Source organism: Ranitomeya variabilis, chromosome 3 (assembly GCF_051348905.1).
Source record: "Ranitomeya variabilis isolate aRanVar5 chromosome 3, aRanVar5.hap1, whole genome shotgun sequence".
Lineage (NCBI taxonomy): Eukaryota > Metazoa > Chordata > Amphibia > Anura > Dendrobatidae > Ranitomeya > Ranitomeya variabilis.
In genome coordinates, this window is record NC_135234.1 from 68,681,220 (window position 1) to 68,704,086 (window position 22,867).

The window sequence follows — 22,867 nt, forward strand, 5'->3', positions numbered from 1 at the left end:
TGCGCGGCCTCCCGCGGCCATTTTCCTGAAGCCCTGGGACGCAGAGTAGTGAATCTGCGCACGCGCGGCCTCAGCAAGATGGCCGCCGCCACCGGAAAATACCATAACTCACCAGCGCTGCTGCTCTCCATCAATACCGGGCCGCGGATTCACCTCAAATATGGATGGGACCTGCTCACGCCATACAGCTCACCGCGCCACATCATCCCCGCACCTCTGACGCCGCCACAATGCCGGTAAGCCTGCGTTCCAAATATAAGACGCACCCCCCATTTTCCTCACAATTTTTTTGGGGAAAAAGTGCGTCTTATATTCCGAAAAATACGGTATATCTCAGGGGAAAGCAGTAAAATGTATACAGACAAAGAGCTCAGCTCAAGTTGAAATTAATAGCTGAACTGCAGTACCCAGGAACGGGCTCTACACAGTAATCGGAGATGGAGTTTAGTTCGTCGCCATTCATGGTTCCTGCCGTCGGAGCTGACAACAGATAATCATTTCAGACATCCACTGATCTGATATTAATGATCTATCTATGTAGAGGCTGTTCCCAAATGCTGCAATTCAGCTAATATTAATTTCAATTTGAGCTGAGCTCTTTGTTTGTATACTTGCTACCGCTTTCCCCTGAAAGTGTGTATATATATATATATATATATATATATATATATATATATATATATATATATATATATATATACACAGTACAGACCAAAAGTTTGCACACACCTTCTCATTTAAGGATTTTTCTGTATTTTCATGACTATGAAAATTGTACATTCACACTGAAGGCATCAAAACTATGAATTAACACATGTGGAATTATATACGCAACAAAAAAGTGTGAAACAACTGACATTATGTCTTATATTCTAGGTTCTTCAAAGTAGATACCTTTTGCTTTGATGACTGCTTTGCACACTCTTGGAATTCTCTTGATGAGCTTCAAGAGGTAGTCACCGGGAATGGTCTTCCAACAATCTTGAAGGAGTTCCCAGAGATGCTTAGCACTTGTTGGCCCTTTTGCCTTCACTCTGCGGTCCAGCTCACCCCAAACCATCTCAATTGGGTTCAGGTCTGGTGATTATGGAGGCCAGGTCATCTGGCATAGCACCCAATCACTCTCCTTGGTCAAATAGCCCTTACACAGCCTGGAGGTGTGTTTGGGGTCATTGTCCTGTTGAAAACTAAATGATGGTTCAACTAAACGCAAACTGGATGGAATAGCATGTCGCTGCAAGATGCTGTGGTAGCCATGCTGGTTCAGTATGCCTTCAATTTTGAATAAATCCCCAACAGTGTCACCAGCAAAGCACCCCCACACCATCACACCTCCTCTTCCATGCTTCACGGTGGGAACCAGGCATGTAGAGTCCATCCGTTCACCTTTTCTGCGTCGCACAAAGACACCATGGTTGTAACCAAACATCTCAAATTTGGACCAAAGCACAGATTTCCACTGGTCTAATGTCCATTCCTTGTGTTCTTTATCCCAAATAAGCCTCTTCTGCTTGTTGCCTGTCCTTAGCAGTGGTTTCCTAGCAGCTATTTTACCATGAAGGCCTGCTGCACAAAGTCTCCTCTTACCAGTTGTAGAGATGTGTCTGCTGCTAGAACTCTGTGTGGCATTGACCTGGTCTCTAATCTGAGCTGCTGTTAACCTGCGATTTATGAGGCTGGTGACTCGGATAAACTTATCCTCAGAAGCAGAGGTGACTCTTGGTCTTCCTTTCCTGGGGCGGTCCTCATGTGAGCCAGTTTCTTTGTAGCGCTTGATGGTTTTTGCCACTGTACTTGGGGACACTTTCAAAGTTTGCCCAATTTTTCGGACTGACTGACCTTCATTTCTTAAAGTAATGATGGCCACTCGTTTTACTTTACTTAGCTGCTTTTTTCTTGCCATAATACAAATTCTAACAGTCTATTCAGTAAGAATATCAGCTGTGTATCCACCAGACTTCTGCACAACACAACTGATGGTCCCAACCCCATTTATAAGGCAAGAAATCCCACTTATTAAACCTGACAGGGCACACCTGTGAAGTTAAAAACATCCCTGGTGACTACCTCTTGAAGCTCATCAAGAGAATGCCAAGAGTGTGCAAAGCAGTCATCAAAGCAAAAGGTGGCTACTTTGAAGAACCTAGAATATAAGACATAATTTCAGTTGTTTCACACTTTTTTGTTAAGTATATAATTCCACATGTGTTAATTCATAATTTTGATGCCTTCAGTGTGAATGTACAATTTTCATAGTCATGAAAATACAGAAAAATATTTCAATGAGAAGGTGTGTCCAAACTTTCGGTCTGTACTGTATATACTAGATATTGGCCCGATTCTAACGCATCGGGTATTATATAATATGTATATAGTTTATTTATGAAGATTTTAGAATAATGCAATGAATACACAAGATTCGGCCGGCCTGGCGTGACCAATCAGCGAAGTGTGGTTCAAATCCCGTGCCAATTCGCCGCCAGTGCCGGCTCCAGGTTATTGAGGGCCCCGGGCGAAAGAGTCTCAGTGGGCCCCATCTTTAACACATACCACGACTCATGATGCACAGATACAGCAGAGAAATATAGCACAGCCACGCAGCATATAACACAGCCCACATAGTATATAACACAGTCCATGTAGCGAGTAGCACAGCCACGTAGCATATAACACAGCCCACATAGTATATAACACAGCCCACGTAGAATGTAGCACAGCCACGTAGCATATAGCACAGCCACGTAGCATATAACACAGCCACGCAGTATATTGCACAGCTCACATACGATATAACACAGCCCACATAGTATATAGCACAGCCACGTAGCATATAACACAGCCACATAGTATAGTGCACAGCCCACATAGTATATAGCACAGCAATGTATATAGCACAGCCACGTAGTATGTAGCACAGCCACGTAGTTTATAGCACAGCCACATAGTATATAGCACAGCCACGTAGTATATAATAGCCCATGTAGCATATAACAGAGCCCACATAGTATATTGCACAGCCACGTAGTATATAGCACAGCCACGTAGTATATAATACAGCCACATAGTATATAACACAGCCAATTAGTATATAGCACAGCCACGTAGTATATTGCACAGGCACATAGTATATAGCACAGCCCACATAGTATATAACAGCCCACGTAGTATATAGCATGGCCCACGCAGTATATAACACAGACCACGTAGTATATAACACAGCCCACGTATTACATAGCACAGCCCACATAGTATATAACACAGCACACGTAGTATAAAGCACAGCCACGTAGTATATAGCACAGCCACGTAGTAAATTGCACAACCACGTAGTAAATTGCACAGCCACGTAGTTTATAGCACAGCCCAGGTAGTATATAGCACAGCCCACATAGTATATAACACAGCCCACATAGTATATAGCACAGCCCACATAGTATATAGCACAGCCCATGCAGTATATAGCACAGCCCATGTAGTATATGGCACAACCCACGCAGTATATAACACAGCCCACGTAGTATATAACAGCCACGTAGTATATAGCAGTGTGGGCACCATATCCCTGTTAAAAAAAGAATTAAAATAAAAAATAGTTATATACTCACCTTCCAGCGGCCCCTGGATCCAGCCCAGGCCTTTAGCAATGCTCCTGCCAAGTCCATTCCCAATGATGCTTTGTGGCAATAACCTGTGATGATGCAGCGGTCTCGCGAGACCGCTACGTCATCTGGGGTCATTACCGCAAAGCATTTCTGGGACCAGAGCATCGCAAGGAGCGGGAAAAGCTGCTGGGGATGCTGGAAGGTGAGAATATCACGATTTGTTTAAAATTATTTTTAACATTATATCTTTTTACTATTGATGCTGCGTAGGCAGCATCAATAGTAACAAGTGAAGCGGTGTTTAAATCCCACCCAAATATCGCTGATTGGTCGCGGCTGACCAGGAGCGACCAATCTGCGACGCAGGATTTCCGTTATAGACAAACAGACGGAAGTTTAAATTAGACAATTATATATATATATATATATATATATATACACTGCTCAAAAAAATAAAGGGAACACTTAAACAACAGAATATAACGTCAAGTAAATCAAACTTTTTTTTAATTCAAACTGTCCACTTAGGAAGCAACACTGTTTGACCATCAATTTCACAATCTGTTGTGCAAATGGAATAGACAACAGATGGAAACTGTTGACAATTATCAAGACACACTCAATAAAGGAGTGGTTCTGCAGGTGGGGACCACAGATCACATGTCAGTATCAATGCTTTCTGGCTGATGTTTTGGTCACTTTTGAATGTTGGTTGTGCTTTCACACTCGTGGTAGAGTGAGATGGACTCAACAACCCACACAAGTGGCTCAGGTAGTGCAGCTCATCCAGGTTGGCACATCAATGCGAGCTGTAGCAAGAAGGTTTGCTGTGTCTGTCAGTGTAGTGTCCAGAGGCTGGAGGCGCTACCAGGAGACAGGCCAGTACACCAGGAGACGTGGAGGGGGCCGTAGGAGGGCAACCCAGTAGCAGGACCGCTACCTCAGCCTTTGTGCAAGGAGGAATGGGAGGAGCACTGTCATAGCCCTGCAAAATGACCTCCAGCAGGCCACAAATGTGCATGTGTCTGCACAAATGGTTAGAAATTGATTCCATGAGGATGGTCTGAGTGCCCGACATCCACAGATGGAGGTTGTTCTCACAGCCCAACACCATGCAGGATGCTTGGCATTTACCACAGAACACCAGGATTGGCAAATTTGCCACTGGCGCCCTGTGCTCTTCACAGATGAAAGCAGGTTCACACTGAGCACATGTGACAGACGTGACAGAGTCTGGAGACGGGAGTGATCTGCTGCCTGCAACATCCTTCAGCATGACCTGTTTGGCAGTGGGTCAGTAATGGTGTGGCATTTCTTTGGAGGGCCGCACAGCCCTCCATGTGCTTGCCAGAGGTAGCCTGACTGCCATTAAGTACCGAGATGAGATCCTCAGACTCCTTGTGAGACCATATGCTGGTGTGGTTGACCCTGGGTTCTTCCTAGTGCAGGACAATGCCAGACCTCATGTGGCTGGAGTGTGTCAGCGGTTCCTGCATGATGAAGGCATTGAAGCTATGGACTGGCCCACCCATTCACCAGACCTGAATCCGATTGAACACATCTGAGGCATCATGTCTCACACCATTCACCAACGTCACGTTGCACCACAGACTGTCCAGGAGTTGGTGGATGCTTTAGTCCCGGTCTGGGAGGAGATCCCTCATTAGGAGCATGCCCATGCATTGTAGGGAGGTCATACAAGTATGTGAAGGCCACACACACTACTGAACATCATTTCCTTGTCTTGAGGCATTTCCACTGAAGTTGGATCAGCCTGTAACTTCATTTTCCACTTTGATTTTGAGCATTATTCCAACTCCAGACCTCCGTGGGATATTAGTTGTGATTTGCGTTGATCATTTTTAGGTTTTATTGTTTTGAACACATTCCACTATGTAATGAATAAAGATTTACAGCTGGAATATTTCATTCAGTAATATGTAGGATGTGGGATTTTAGTGTTCCCTTTTCTTTGGAGCAGTATATACTATGCCAGTGACTTACCATTTATCACTCTGCTTTTTTGGAGGGTTTTAACATTGTTTCTTTAGTAATTGTGTTTTATTTGTTCTTTTATGCTCAATAAAATGTATATATTAGCATATGGGAGTTGTCTATTATATTTTTTAGATTTTTTGCTTTAGGAATCATTTATAGGTATTTTCTATTGCTCTGGTACTTTGTAACGCTTTTTAGATTTAGGAATGTAATATGGGTCTTTTGGTTCACATTTGGTCATATAACAAACCTGAAAAATCCCTTTAAAAGTAGTAGGAGATGAGATATAGCTAAATGTTAAGGATATCAGCAGAGTGAGCCTTTTCCAATGCTAAATGAGGTAGAAAATGTATGTTTAGAAGTTGTTTAGCATTTTGCTTTTCTCCAATTCTGCTACAAATTCTTGCATTTTCCATCCCACTGCTTCTCAATGTATCCTTCGTACCAACGTGTAATGTAGTTCCCCCCAGTTCTCAATCTTATAAGAATGTGCTTCTTTATTTTGCATTGGGGAACATTTCTGAACCCAGATTTTCTTTTTTCAACGAAGTAGACTGCAAATGACCAGTGTTTAGTACAGTGGAAACGACTTTAGTCAACTGCTGCTAAAATAGCGATTGCTTCATTAAGTTAATTTCTCCTCTCTCTAAAAAAAATAGATAAGTGCTTTAATTATTTTTGTCCCCATACAAAATTATAAGCCATTTTTTCGCATCTCTGCACAAATGTCACCAGGTGAGAACTAATAGCCCATAGGACAAGCTTTCCTCCGCTCTGCTTTCTGGTCAGATCTCTTTTACTGGCTGTTACAATTTCCTGATCCATGCTAACAGCAGAATGAGAATCACATAAGACTAGTGAGTCGCAGCATGACTCCCTGCGGAGAGATGGCCTTCTCACCCGTCTTTTTCTATCCAAACAAAGGCAATCTTGTCTTTCTCTGCAGTTGGTACTGTACAGGGAAACTCAGGCAAGAAAAAAATAAAAATCCCTTTGGAGTCTGAGCTAAGTAGAATAGGTATTTTCCAAAAAGCAAAAATGTGAGAATTTCTTAGAATAGAAATTTGTTGTTCTGCAATGCTAATGAAAAAATGCTAATCCTGGTTTTTAAAATAACATTTTTTTTATTTCTTTGTCATTTCCAATCATCATAATGCCCACCTGAAGACCATAGGTGGTTGTGGATGGTTAGTTTAGTGATACTCAAGAGACATACCATGGTATGGCAGGACCTGATTTATATATTTTATTTATTATTTATTTATTTTATTTATTATGCTGTTACATAGCTCTATTAATTCCGCAGCACTTTACAGACGTCATCATCACTGTCCCCAATGGGGCTCACAATTTATATTCCCTATCAGTATGTCCTCACAGATGTTGTCCTGGGTGGGATTTGAACCCAGGACCTCAGCGCTCCAAAGTAACAGTGCTAATAACAGAGTCACTTTGCTGCCCCATATGATACATCAGTAGTGTTGAGCATTCCGATACCGCAAGTATCGGGTATCGGCCGATACTTGCGGGTATCAGAATTCCGATACCGAGATCCGATACTTTTGTGGTATCGGGTATCGGTATCGAAACAACATTAATGTGTAAAATAAAGAATTAAAATTAAAAATATTGCTATACTCACCTCTCCGACGCAGCCTGGACCTCACCGAGGGAACCGGCAGCGTTCTTTGCTTAAAATGCGCGCTTTTCCTTCCTTCTGTGACATCACGGCTTGTGATTGGTCGCGTGCCGCCCATGTGGCCGCGACGCGACCAATCACAGCAAGCCGTGACGTAATTTCAGGTCCTGAATGCAGAAATAGGCATTCAGGACCTGAAATTACGTCACGGCTTGCTGTGATTGGTCGCGTCGCGGTCACATGGGCGGCACGCAACCAATCACAAGCCGTGACGTAATTTTAAAAATGCGCGCGTTTCCTGCCTCCCGTGACGTCACGGCTTGTGATTGGTCGCGTCGCCCATGTGACCGCGACGCGACCAATCACAAAGCCGGAACGTAATTTTAAAATACTGAATGCCTAGAAGGACCTGAAAATTACGTCACGGCTTGCTGTGATTGGTCGTGTCGCGGCCCATGGGCGGCACGCGACCAATCACAAGCCGTGACGTCACGGAAGGAAGGAAAAGCGCGCATTTTAAGCAAAGAACGCTGCCGGTTCCCTCGGTGAGGTCCAGGCTGCGTCGGAGAGGTGAGTATAGCAATATTTTTTATTTTAATTCTTTATTTTACACATTAATATGGTTCCCAGGGCCTGAAGGAGAGTTTCCTCTCCTTCAGACCCTGGGAACCATCAGGGATACCGTCCGATAATTGAGTCCCATTGACTTGTATTGGTATCGGGTATCGGTATCGGATTAGATCCGATACTTTGCCGGTATCGGCCGATACTTTCCGATACCGATACTTTCAAGTATCGGACGGTATCGCTCAACACTATACATCAGTAAAGCAATAGTACTAGATTTGGTGAAGGTGAAGAATGATGGAACCAGAAAAAAAGCTAAAAAAAATGTACCATACCAGTCCTGGTTTTGCCAACCCGGATCCCATGCCCTAAAAGGGAGTTTACCACAAGTTTGGCACAAGTGAAGGACAATCAGTGGTTACTCCACAAGGTTTACATCTAAAGAGAGACAGAATAATCTAATGGCTGTCCTAAAGAGGAGCCATGGGGCCCAATTCATGAAAATATTTTTGATAATTTTCTGGCCTTCAAATGTTTCAATTTTTTAAGACAATTTGTGAGTTTTGGTGTTTTTTCGCCTTTTTGGACAGCTCTGTAAAAGTGGAAAGAGCTATGATGGCACAGGTCATGGCAAAGCCTGCCTGACAAACTCATGAAATGTTCTAGCATTTCTTACTCCAGAAATATCACTCTAGTCTCTTATAATAAACCAGATATGTAAAAAATAAAATAAATCCTTATAGTCACCTTACTGCTCACCTCTCTGGACTCTCCGCTCCATACCATCACTGTGAGGTCCTTGTCACATCGTATGATCCCCACCATTAGCATGAAAGTCCCGGGCCTCACAAACCGAACCAGGACTCTAATAAGCCAGGACCTTACTTTCACATGCGTTAATCACCCTGGGCTTCATCAGAGCCACCAGACGTCCAGGCTCACTGTAAGAGGCCAGGTACTTTCAGCTCAAGCGGTGGAGATCAGAAGATGCGACGAGCACTGGACTGGTGATGGTGAGGAGCAGAGGAGCCAAAGAGGTGAGGTAATGTAAGTATAAGGAATTTATTTTTAAACCTTTTCAAGGCCCTTTAGAGTTTAGAAAAATGTCGGCCAGCAGCTTCGGCTGGGTGCAAACTAATCGAAAAAGCGTTTGTGCATTTTTTTAAAATTTGAGTAGAATTCCATCTCACTTGAATTAATTTGTTCATCTGCAGCAGCATATTTCCTCAAAACTAAAAAAAAAAGTCAATTCCAGATGAGTCTTGTAAAATATTGTCCTGGTGATTAATAACTGAGATATGACAGATGAAGAAGACATTAACTTGCCTCTCACACCCTATGTCTTTATCTTCCCTGCCATTCAACATAAAGTCAGTGACCTTTTCTTTTGACATGACAAGGTCAGGGGTCGCTGCACTCCGGGTGCTAGTACTGGTGTAATTTGGAATATAAGAAATGTCACTCTATAAACTGAATGTCTTTTTTTTAAGTCGGCTGTAAATAAAGCAGTAAAACAGAAAATGGCTGAGATGGGATATAAGCGCGCTCTCCATATATCACTCTTTTTATATGCTTTTCACTGTATAGGAGCAATAAAATAAGAAATAAATATGGTGTCTAACTCAAAAAGGTAGCACTCCCTAAAGACTCGTTTTTTTGCCTCCAAATGTGTAGTATTTTGTAAAGCCTCACTCATTTTTGTTCAGCATTTTAAGCTGCAACAAAGATATCCATCTTTACCTGTTAAGAGCCATATTTTATGATGGGATTAGATAAAGACTCGGGCTGTGTTGCGTAGCAAATGAATACTTTCTATTTGAAGGTTCGGAATTTTGTGCCATTACCTTTGTATTTATTGTGCTGTAATGTACTGTTACGGCCACAACACTGACTGTTTATCATTCATTTCTTCTTTTTCAGATACTTAATTTTACATATTTCCCAATTCACATAAACTTTTTTATTTTTGCTACTACAGTTTGTTCTTTTATATACTAGCATTATTATTTTTATTATTAATATTACTTTATTATATTCCCCAAAAATTAAAACACATCATCAATAAGATTAATTCATTCAGACATTCGATTTTTTTTTGTACATGAGAAGAGCGGATTGATTTTCTTTTAAATTAGTTTTATTTGGTTTTCTCAAATTAAAACATTTCTAACTTTTTATAACAAAGATTCAATCAATTATACTAAAGGGATTGATTTTAATCAATGTTTTGTACTCACTTTTTATCCATAATTTGGTCCTTGGGTCCATTGTAATCATGCGTTTTTCTTAAATGCAAAAAAAACCTACGTTCTCTTACCCATTAAATTGTAAACAATGGACAGCACTAGCATGAAAGACAGATGGCATCCTTGTGATATCTGTTTTTTCAAACACCAATTGATATGAATAGGAAATTTTGATCTACAAATCAGATGAAAATTTTTAGGAGGAAAGATTAATGAAACCATACATGGACATCTAAATGAGGTCTATTTCTGATGCTTTTGGACATAGAGCATAAATGTAAGGTAGACAAAATCTGGACAAGTCTGGCAAGGAGGAGTGACAAACTATATGAGATCTGTAATAGCTGTTATAAATTGTTGTCATCTGGCTTTTTAAAAAATAGATGTTATGTTAAAATAACCACATTTTGTAGAGCTGTCATCTTAAAATGGTTGTCTAGGACTTTATCATTGATGGACTATCCTCAGGATATTTAATCAATGTGTAATCAGCAGGGATTCTACATCTGGTACCCACGCTATTCAGCTGATCCCGGTGTCTGGAAAACTGCTCAATTAAGGAGTTGCAACCCCTTTAATGTAGTATCAAAAATCATCAGTGTGGATCAATCATGAGAATACAAGTTCAATCTGATTTGAACAAAGTTTATTCTGACTCCATAACCTGGCTGCGAGTGTGGAGCTCTTGAGACACTGTTACTATAGATGTCTCTATGTACTGGTACTCACACAAAGAGATTTCATCAGATAGCTTGACTTGACTGCAGGAGGCATGTATAATGATTCCAAAAGAAGGTTTATTTTTAAGCTGAATTCTTGTATCCATGCACAATTACAGTAGATAAAAAAAAGACTATAGTGAACCAGACCTGTGTATAGAGATAATGATCACATGAATATGGCTGACCCAATGTAGGGGTTACTGACATCAGAGTTGGGGAGACAGACAGAGAGAGACAGGACAAACTTCTAAAAAGCTCAAACCTTATTGCATAGTAATGTATCAGCAACAATACAATGATGATACAATATAAAACTGTATGATTCCAAGTTTGGGACATGGCAAAGCTTGATACAAACTTGGTAGCTAATGCTAAAGTAGTTTGCTTCTACATCAGGCATAGTTTTTCACTATCTGATATTCACTATTTGTCAGCACTTTTTCAGATAACTCTTAAACATGCCAACCACTGCAGACTCTCTGATTTTGTTTGTTTTTTCTATCTACTGGCTAACATGGTAACAATATATACAGCTCTGGCAAAAATTACGAGACCACTGCAAAATTTTCAGTTTCTCGGATTTTTCTCTTTCTAGGTATATTTTTGAGTAAAAAGTAATTTGTTCTTTTAGTCTATAAACTTCTGACAACATGTCTCTGAATTTCCATGCAATCATTTTTTCATTTTTTTTTTCTGAAAAGGAGAAATGCTCAAAATTTAAAAAAAAAAAAAAAACCCCGGTGCTTTCAGACCTCAAATAATGCAAAGAAAACAAGTTCATAATCATTTACAAACAACAATACTAATGTTTAAATTCAGGAAGAGTTCAGAAATCAATATTTTGTGGAATAACTATGATTTTTAATCACAGCTTTCATGCGTCTTTGCATGTTTTCCACCAGTCTTTCACACTGCTCCTGGTACATCTGTAAATGTAAGCAGTTCTTCTTTGTTTGATGGCTTGTGACTATCCATCATCCTCTTGATTACATTCCAGAGGTTTTCAATGGGGTTCAGATCTGGAGATTGGGCTGCCCATGACAGGGTTTTGATGTGGTAGTCTCTTAATTTTTACCAGAGTTGTATATTTTACTTGAGCTCTGAAATAGTATTCTAAAGACTTAACTCATGACACAGAAGACTATTGACCTGGCAGGATCAACTCTCCATAGTAATTAGATAAAATAATACAAATGAATCAGAGATGACTTGAGATGCTGGAATATAAACAATGTGTTATTTTAATTACTGCATACTGGATTTCCAATATATTAATGAGGTCTGTAACATAAAAGAAAAGGTTGTGTACACAGTGACATCAACAAAACATGTCAGTCTGATTTCATGTCTTGATTTAGTCATTTCTCCTGTCTAGACATTTCTCAGATGCCCAAGCATAAAACATCATCTATAAAATAAATAGTCTATGCGTTAACTCATGACCAGCATTTGTAGCTACTTGATCAAACAAGATACTTCCTCACATTTGCATAAATCCCACTAATATTGCCAATGACAGATGGCAGCAGCTATTAACAGATGAAATTATGCAACTTTCTTTTGACTGTGGTCAGGCTTATATCAGCCATAGCCAGCCTGTATTCACAGCCAATGATCATTAGCAGCAGAATCCTGCAGTATGTGCTTTTGTTTACATTGATGCAATCAGATCAACATAAGGAGTAGAGATGAACACATCAATCCGTGAAAGGACTGAACTTGAGTTAAGTTTTCTACAGTTTGCAGGGTTCCACAACTTCAAATATTTTGACATTCGATTCATGGTTAGCAAATAAAACTTGTCAGGCACCATTTTCCTCACTGCTAAAGCATCAGAGAGCAAGCCCATGTCTTTTTGGGTGGCTGCACAGGTCTATGATATCTATCAGATTATCATACCTTGTACAGTGGTGGTCAGTACCTGGGTCATCACAGATCAGAAGGTCACATCTCCAGAATCACTATGTAAATCAGCAGGGTCCTCTCTCTTATAGTCAGTGGGGTACTCTCCTAATGCCTAATTCTGCATTCAGGACCTGAAATTACGTCACGGCTTGCTGTGATTGGTCGCGTCGCGGTCACATGGGCGGCACGCAACCAATCACAAGCCGTGACGTAATTTTAAAATGCGCGCGTTTCCTGCCTCCCGTGACGTCACGGCTTGTGATTGGTCGCGTCGCCCATGTGACCGCGATGCGACCAATCACAAGCCGGAACGTAATTTTAAAATCCTGAATGCCTAGAATTAGGCATTGAGGACCTGAAAATTACGTCACGGCTTGCTGTGATTGGTCGCGTCGCGGCCACATGGGCAGCACGCGACCAATCACAAGCCGTGATGTCACGGAAGGAAGTAAACGCGCGCATTTTAAGCAAAGAACGCTGCCGGTTCCCTCGGTGAGGTCCAGGCTGCGTCGGAGAGGTGAGTATAGCAACATTTTTTATTTTAATTCTTTATTTTACACATTAATGTTGTTTCGATACCGATACCCGATACCAAAAAAGTATCGGATCTCGGTATCGGAATTCCGATACCCGCAAGTATCGGCCGATACCCGATACTTGCGGTATCGGAATGCTCAACACTAATTACCCTAACTGTCAAAAAGTTTTTTCTTATATCTAATCTGTGTCTCCTCCCATTTAGTTTCATCCCATTGCTTGTACACTTTCCTTGTGCAAATGAGAATAAAGATGATCCTTCTACTATGTGACAGCCCTTGAGATATTTGTAGACAGCTATTAAGTCTCCTCTCAGTCTTCTTTTTTGCAAGCTAAACATTCCCAAATCCTGTAACCGTTCCTCATAGGACATGGTTTTCAGACCGGTCACCATTCTGGTCGCTCTTCTATGAACTTGCTCCAGTTTGTCTTTTTTTAAATGTCGTGTATAAAACTGGACACAGTATTCCAGATGAGGTCTAACCAAAGAGGAGTAGAGGGCAATAATGACTTTGCGTGATCTAGACTGTATGCTTCTGTTAATACATCCCAGAATTGCATTTGCCTTTTTTGCTGCTGCATCACACTGTTGACTCATATTCAGTTTATTATCTATTAGTATACCCAAGTCTTTTTCACATGTGTTGTTGCTTAGCCCTATTCCTCCCATTCTCCCATAAGAGTGTAAGATCTTATGGTCAGTGCGCTTTTCTCTCCGGTTGAGTGTAAACTCTTAATTTCAGTGAGTTCCTCTCTCTCCTGTGGAGAGTAAAATTTTAGAGTCAGCAGGGTTCTCTCTCTCCTGTAGAGTGTAAGCTCTTAAAGGTACCATCACACTCAGCAACTTTGCAACGAGAACGACAATGATCCGTGACGTTGCAGCGTCCTGGATAGCGATCTCGTTGTGTTTGACACGCAGCAGCAATCTGGATCCCGCTGTGATATCGCTGGTCAGAGCTAGAAGTCCAGAACTTTATTTCGTCGTCAGGTCGGCGTGTATCGTCATGTTTGACATCAAAAGCAACGATGCCAGCAATGTTTTACATGGAGCTAACAACCAGCGAGAATGATAAGTGAGTCGCCGTTACGTCACTGGATCGCTCCTGCATCGTTCTGGAGCTGCTGTGTTTGACGTCTCTACAGCGACCTAAACAGCGACGCTCCAGCGATCGGCTCGTTGTCTATATCGCTGCAGCGTCGCTGAGTGGTCAGCAGGGTTCTCTCTCTCCTATAGTGTAAGCTCTTATGGTCAGCAGGGTCCTCTCTCTCCTGTAGAGTGTAAGCTCTTATAGTCAGTGAGGTCCCCTCTCTCCTGTAGAGTGTAAGCTCTTATAGTCAGTGAGGTCCTCTCTCTCCTGTAGAGTGTAAGCTCTTATAGTCAGTGAGGTCCTCTCTCTCCTGTAGAGTGTAAGTGCTTATGGTCAGTGGGGTGCTCTCTCTCCTGTAGAGTGTAAGCTCTTATGTTCATCGGGATCCTCTCTCCTGTATAGTGTACATGCCTAGGTTAAGATCCCACAATGAACATTTGAAGAGTTTTTTATGCTGTGTATTTTTGTTGTCAAAACACAGCTTCTTACAGTTCCAGCAAAGTGAATAGGATTTATAGAAATCTCCTGTCCACTGTACTTTTTTGTGTTCAAAATCTGCAACACAACAATTTCTCTTTCGAGTATGCTGAATTATATTTGCAGATTTTCCCCATAGAATTGTAATGTATTCTATTGAATCCGTACATGACGGTATCAATAAACCTTTATCAAAGTCAAATACCAGGAAGTATCAAAAACAAAGCTGCTTTATTAAAAAAGACAAAAAAAGAGACAAAAACCACAGCAATGAAAGAAATAAATAACCTAATTTAGATAATGAGTGCAGAAATATTTCCCATGCAATGTCCTATCCCAGATGTAAATTATATACGCATGAGTTGTATCAGAAATATGTAACAATTAGCACTTACATGAGGAGTGGACTGCAGGTGTGGTGATCCCGAAAGTGCCCCAAGAAAGTGCCCCAGGACGAAGCGACGAAACACACGTTGGGGTGCTTTGGGGTTCACCACACCAGGCAGACCACTCCTCATGTAAGTGCTAATTGTTACATATTTCTGATACAACTCATGCATATATAATTTACATCTGGGATAGGACATTGCAAGGGTCTAAGAGTTAGGATTTCATTATGCACTATATACATGGGCAGTAGGCAGTGCAGGTGTTGGCATTTCCCCATGTAAACCAGGTAGTGACCTTAACGGTTGTATATTGACTTTGGATTTTTGTGATTTTTTGTTATATTGATATATAAACTTTGTTTTATTCAATATTCAAGTGTAATTTTTAATATTAGCACAGTATACTGGATTCTCTCATGCGTAAAAAGAACATTTTGCAGTGGTCTCTTAATTTTTGCCAGAGCTGTATTTTTTGACTCCTTGATTCTAATTTTTTACATTTACTTGGATGTGTCATATTAGTACAGGTAGTATTAAACTTGCTATACTTACTAGATATAAGCAAATTTATTAGAATTTGAATTGTAATTTATTAGAGGATTTGAATTGTAATGAAATTTTACACAAATCTGTTTCCTCCAGAATGCAGTTTTTGAAATTCTCTCTGTTCAAACCTTAGAGGGCCATCAAAAAGTAAAAAAAAATAAAACTTACCTCAGCGCTAACCTATCAGGCCACCTCAGCTACTTGTTCTCGCCCATAAGTCCTTGGCACCTCTTCTTACCGCCACCACGTCCTGAAACCCCAAGCCGCTAGTCTTTACACTAGGCCAGCATTTCCAGGGATGGCTCTGTGTATGTGCTTTTTAATGTCACAGCAAGGTGGGCCACAACCATATAATGCACACTCTTGGCCAGGACTTCCATCCATAACTAAACCATGGACATCCCTGTGCATTTTAAGGTTGCATCTTTATGACGTCATGACATGCAACCTTACGACACACATGTACAGGGACGTCCTTGGACTATTTGTTGCTGGAAATCCCAGCCTAGTTTGAAGATGGCCAACATTGGAGCTTGTGGCTGTAATAAGAGGGGCTGAGAACTGTAGGTCATTGAGGAGCGAAGGTGAGCGGTGAGGTATCAGTTGTTTTTCTACTTCTACTTCTCTACAGACCCTAGAACATAATACAAGACATTCAATTCGAGAATAAATTTGCTGCAAATCGAATTTCCCGGTAAAATCTGCACGATTTGGTGAATATGAATATCGTCAGACCCGCTCAACTCTATTCCTTACTGTAACCTATGGGAACTTACAAGGGTCACTAGAAGAATAATTCTGGTGCACAAAAAGGATAATTCCACATTGCATGGCAGATTTAGCAAGACATATGAATGAAATTAGTCTTGAACTAACGTAAACTTTATAAGCTATTTCTTTAGAGAATGCCTTTTTTTTAAGTCAATTAAGGTAATTAAATAAATATTTATAAAATATTTACATTACGTTTTCTCAGCTGAAACATTTATGGCTCCTTATTCTGTTCACCAGTTTCCTTTCTATTTTTCACTCAATTCTGGTCATGAGAATATAGCTTAGTAAGTTGCTCCAAAATTATAATAGGCTCTTAACATCAATGCATGGATTGCTATAGAAATGAATGGGGAATAGAAATTCAATCAGCCTATGAATGCTAGAGCCCATCAACCAAAGATTTCTCATACAAAATTGTGTATTGCTGGCAGCTGATGCCAAGAGTCAGCATTGTGCTCTGCAGCGGATCTGTGTCTAATCAATCCTGCGCAGATTGTTTTAAGATATATTACGTGGAGTGTAAGATACAATGCACAAGGCTGTCAGTTTTATGTTTCATTATCTCTTTAATTCCTCCAAAATGTGCCAATATGTAAGAATAAATGATATATAGGGATTCACACCTGATAACCTGCAAAGAATACATAACATAAATCTAAGGGTACCTTTACACAGTGCAATTTTGATCGCTACGACGGCACGATTCGTGACGTTGCAGCGTCGTATGATTATCGCTCCAGCGTCGTAGACTGCGGTCACACGTTGCAATACACAGCGCTGGAGCGATAATTTCATGACGTATTTGCGATGTAGAAGCCGTTGGTTACTGTGCGCACATCGTATACAACCTGTGTCACACGATGCAATCATGCCGCCACAGCGGGACACTAGACGACGAAAGAAAGTTTCAAACGATCTGCTACGACGTACGATTCTCAGCGGGGATCCGGATCGCAGTAGCGTGTCAGACACAACGATATCGTAAATGCATCGCTGGAACGTCACAAATCGTGCCGTCGTAGCGATCAAAATTGCACTGTGTAAAGGTACCCTAAGTTTCAAAGGTGTGATATCGCCCCTTCCACCATGTGTCCTTGAATTGTAGCCTGTCTAAGGCCACTCACATAAAACTTACTCTAACTTTTACCTTTTAAAAGGCTTTTGTAAAACATTATTACTAGAAATGGGCAAATTTATTTCAGTTGAATTGAATTCTTCTTGGATTTTACAAAAATCTGGATTCACCACAAAACAGATCTTGTGTAATTTACTTCTCGCAAAATCAGCACAATAGCAGTCATCATTCTGCTGAATTGTAAAGAGTTGTAAAAAGGTTAAAACACAAACCGGTCTGGACCGAAGTCTTGTTATAGAGTAAAGATGTCAGACCTTGGAGGTCACAGCGCATTGAAACCTCATTTTGTCACAATTTGCACTGCAACATTACGATGGCTTGGTGGCAAACAGTCCTGATCTAGAGTGAAAACATCGGCCTCACGACTGTGGAAAGAAGAATCTCTGAGGACCGGTTGGCACTGGAGGCAGCAGAGGTACCTGGATATGAGAGTGCTGAGGTAAGTTATATTTTATTTTTTTTAAGTTATGCTTACTATGGTCTGGGGACTAATAGGGAACATTCAATTAGTGGAGAATAAATTTGTTACAATTTGACTTTCTCGCGATTTGATGAATTCAAGTTTTGTCAGATCTGTTTTTCTCTAGTAATTACTAAGTTAGGACAACTGCTGTATTTACACAGTAGATTTAAGTCAGGACCTTAAGGCTAGGTTCACATTGCGTTAATGTGTGCACGCTAATGGACAGCGTTGCATGGCGAAAATGTCACAATTAACGCCGTGCAACGGGTCCGTTAGCGCACCCATTGACAGCAATGTAAATTTCGCCTGTAGCGCATCGCTAGCGCGAGCCGAAAAAGGCACGCGCTAGCGATGTGCCGTTCTTCTGTGACGCGCCGCGGACGCTGCTTGCAGCGTCCGCGGCGCGCCCGAGGTCCGTTCCCCGCTCTCGCAGATCGGGGATCTGCTAGAGCGGGGACGTTAACGCGACCCCTAAATGCGGCCCCGAAAAAAACATTGCGTTAGTGCAATCCGCTAGCGCTAAACGGATTGCCCTAACGCAATGTGAACCTAGCCTTACTCAACCACTTGAAAACCATAATTTTATTTCTTTTGAACCATTCAGAGGTGGACTTATTTGTGTGCTTCTGATTATAATTTTGCCGTATATAACCCAACTGAGTTAACAGATATTCTCTGTCAAGATTTTCTGATACAGAGCTAAATTGATTCTATCAATTATGTCAAGACGTCCTGGTCCTGCAGAAATAAAGCAGCTCCACACATCATGTTTGTTTATTGGTATGATGATCTTATGAAGGTTGTGCCATGTTAGGTTTTTGCCCAATGTCTGTCGAACAGTTTGAACTTTCCCTCATCAGCCCACAGAATATTATCACAGTAGTTTTGGGGGTCATCTAAATATTTTTGACAAATATGGGATTAGTCTTTAAGTTTTTTTTGGCTAACACAGGTTTGCACCTTACAACTTTCCCAAAGATGCCGCTCTGGCCAAGCATTTTTCTTATTTTTTTTGTAAAGGACCAGGTAGAGCTAAACAGCATTTTGCCTTCAATAAATTCCGTTGTTATTTTAAACCAATATTATGCAATTGCTTGAGTTGTATTTATCGAATATTAAACATATTTTAATGATCTGAAACATTCAAGTGTGGAAATATGCAAAAATAGAATGAAACGACACCAAGTCAAATACTTTTGACAGCACGTTATCTGCACATATGGTAAACGCTGTCAGCAATTATTTAGACCACCCACTAGACTCCTGAGCCAAGAATTAACAGAAATGTCTTTGAAAAAATACCATAAGGAGTTTTTTCCTCTACAAAACTATATATCAATCAGCTCAATTCCTCCTGCTTTGTTCCCTTCCGCTCATAGATGAGTTTTCTTGTTCAATGTGACAAGATCCAGGTACAACTTTGTCATGTATCATTTACAGATAAAAATAATTGTTAGTACTTCTTTCATCATTAAACTTTTGCTGTTCATCGGATTATGAGGAATGTGTGTGTCATGCAATAGGGGTGCAAATTAATTGAAACAAAAATAGTAATATTGAACATCAATTATGTGCAAGAAGAAGAACAAATAGGAATTCAAGAAAAAGGAGCTCAGCTGCTGCTAAGACATAATCACGGGAATTTCAGCCCGATTTAGAAACTTAATGTGACCTGAGATGATGGCGTGGCTGAGTGCCTTATAAATCATGCACATTGCTCGATGTATGAGCAATATTTGATCTATGTTGAGCATCAGCCAGAATGCAATTAAAAAACAAGAGATGCAGGGTTTTATTTCACATATCTCAGTTTCTATCAAACAAGGGGGTGAAGCTCCTGGGATTCTAATTTGGAAAGGCTTTCTAATGTGTTTATTCTTCAAGAACAGAAGGAACTGGCTGTGATAAATATTACTTTCACTGTGTACAGTTACCAGGAAAAAAATGCTATTGATATTTAGACATGTGCAGCGAGGCTGAAGACTGGGATTTCACCGTGTCCAAGCTCACAACTGGGTGTTTGGCTCTGTTCAGGCTCAGCTCTGAATGGTGACATTCACACTATGTCAGCAGTGTGGATTTAGGCTATAAGAAGCCAATTAAAATCTGGTTTTGTTATCCTGTAATTTGAATCTCCATTCTTTAATACCATTTACCATCATGGCCAAAAATGTTGGCACCCTTGAAATTGTTCCAGAGTTCTCAAAATTATTGCAATTACACGTGTTTTGTTATAAACATGTTTATTTCCTTTGTGTGTATTGGAAAAAAGCAAAAAAGGAAAAAAAAGGCAAAGTGGATATCATTTCACAGAAAACACCAAAAATAGGCTGGACAAAATTGTTGGCACCTTTTCAAAAGTGTGGGAAAAAACTTTGTTTCAAGCATGTGATGTTTGTTCCAACTCCCCTTTGGCAAGTATCAGGTGTCAGCAATATAAAAATCACACCTGAAACTAGATACAAAGGGGAGAAGTTGACTCAGTCTTTGCATTGTTTGTCTGTGTGTGTACTAAGCATGGAGAACAGAAAGAGGAAAAGAGAACTGTCTGAGGACATGAAAACCAAAATCGTTGAAGAATGTCAGCAATTTCAAGGTAACAAGTCCATCTCCAGAGATCTTCATGTTCCTTTGTCCATGGTATGCAATACAATCAAGAAGTTTACAACCCACGGTACTGTAGCTAATCTCCCTGGACGAGGACGGCAGAGAAAAATTGATTAAAAATTGCAACATAGGATAGTCTGGATGGTGGATAAGCAGCCCCAATCAAGTTCCAAAGAAATTTAAGCTCTCCTGCAGTGTCAGGGTGCATCAGTGTCAGCACAAACTATCTGTTTATATGTGAATAAAATTAAACACTATAGCACGAGACCCAGGAAGACACCATTTCTGACACACAAGATGGAAAAGAGCTAGACTGCAGTTTGCAAAAATGTACATGAGTAAGCAAAAATCCTTCTAGGAAAGCATATTGTGGACAGATGAGACCAAGATAGCTTTTTGGTAAATCACATAATTCTACTGTTTACCTAAAATGGAATGAGTCCTACAAAGAAAAGAACACAGTACCTACAATCAAATATGGTGGAGTTTCAAAGATGTTTAAGAGTTGTTTTGCTGCCTATGGCACTGGATGCCTTGACTGTGTAAAGGCACAACATCTGGAGATTGCTAATGGATTTTAGGTTGTAATGTAGCGCCCAGTGTCAGAAAGCTCGATTTTGCATCCTAGGTCAAGCAGGACAATGACTCCAAATATATCTTAAAATTGATGTTGGGAAAGGTGCCTTCCAATATACAAGACCTGGTGCAGTTTGCATAAGTCAAGTGGTCCAAAATTCCAGTTGAGAGGTGTAAGAAGCTTGTTGATGGTTATAGGAAGTGATTGATAGCAGTTATTTATTCCAAAGGGTGTGCAACAAAATATTAAGTTTAGAGTGCTAACAATTTTGTCTGTCCCATTTTGGCATATTGTGTAAAATTATGTCCAATTTGCTTTTTTTCTCAGTTTTGTTTTGTGTTGTTACAATATAGACAAAGGAAATAAACAGGTTTATAACAAAACATCGGTAATTGCAATAATTTTTTGGGACAAATATTTAATTTTCTGGAATAATTTCAAGGGTGGCAATACTTTCAGCCATGACTGTGCCTAAATAAACCAATCTAGTGCATAGATACAATGGGCCAGAACTAGTATACTAAATGGGCCAGAATTCTGGCTTAATTTGCACCAAAAGCTTTTACATGTATTGCCACCACATTTATTATGTGTTTTAGACATTTTTTCCACATGAATCCAAGTCCAGCCACATGAATAAGCATGCAATCTTCATTAGACGGAACCTGAAAACCCACCTCTTTAGGAAAGCCTACAGCCTGCACTGACCCCACTGCCTCCTCACCACTAACGGAGCTACCGCCTCACCAACCCTAGAGCTCCTGCAACCCTCAACCTATTGTCTCCTTCCCCACCATCCTGTAGAATGTAAGCCCGCAAGGGCAGGGTCCTCTATCCTCTGTATCAGTCTGTAATTGTTAGTTTGCTTACTGTAAGTGATATCTGTAATTTGTATGTAACCCCTTCTCATGTACAGCACCATGGAATCAATGGTGCTATATAAATAAATAATAATAATTATTATTATTGAATGTTGAGTAAAAATATGTTGTAACAAAGCAACATCATAAAATGAGGTACAGAGTGTTAGCGCTAGCGGAACGCACCGAGTATAGATAGGTAGCTACAAGGTGCGTTCGCAGCCCGGGGTCCACCGTGCAGAGATACCTGCTGCAAAGTAATGGCGGATAGACTATGAGCTCACACGTGGGTTAAGCTTCACCCCGTGTGAACTGGAAGCGATCTCTGTTGCCTCACAGAGTCGCTCTGTACACAAAACTATTACCCTAACTAGGGTTGTGCTTGCTCTGAAACCAGAAGATAAGCCAATGGCCAATTGCCCCCACTGACGCTAGCTGCCTGCCTGAGTGTACAGTCCCAAAGCTACAGCCTCACACCACATATGTATAGAGTGGTATAGTATCCACTGGCATAAGCCAAACACATTTGATTCTAGTTCATGGCCGTGCAGCCATGCGAACCTTTTATAGTTGCAGCTCTTCAGGACCTTCCTGGTGGACCAATAGGAGCTGCTACACGACCTGAGCATGTGACCCCCGACCTCCAATGAGAGGTCCTCCCATGGGCATTTTCAGTGCGTGAAAAGCAGGACTTAGTCCCAGAAAAACCTGCTCGCCGCTGACCAGTGCTGGCTA

The 22,867-nt window shown here is 40.8% G+C and overlaps 2 protein-coding genes across 3 annotated transcripts in view; both read left to right on the top strand.

The window, feature by feature from the left end:
- Positions 1-22,867, top strand: part of EPHA6 (EPH receptor A6) — a 1,167,010-nt gene that overhangs the window by 644,117 nt on the left and 500,026 nt on the right. The gene's annotated exons all lie outside the window — the stretch shown is intronic.
- Positions 12,463-22,867, top strand: part of LOC143817012 (uncharacterized) — a 77,995-nt gene continuing 67,590 nt past the window's right edge. Inside the window, exon 1 of the mRNA XM_077298055.1 lies at positions 12,463-12,558. Within this exon, the coding sequence (XP_077154170.1) occupies positions 12,463-12,558 (96 nt within the window). The remainder of the gene's footprint in view (positions 12,559-22,867) is intronic.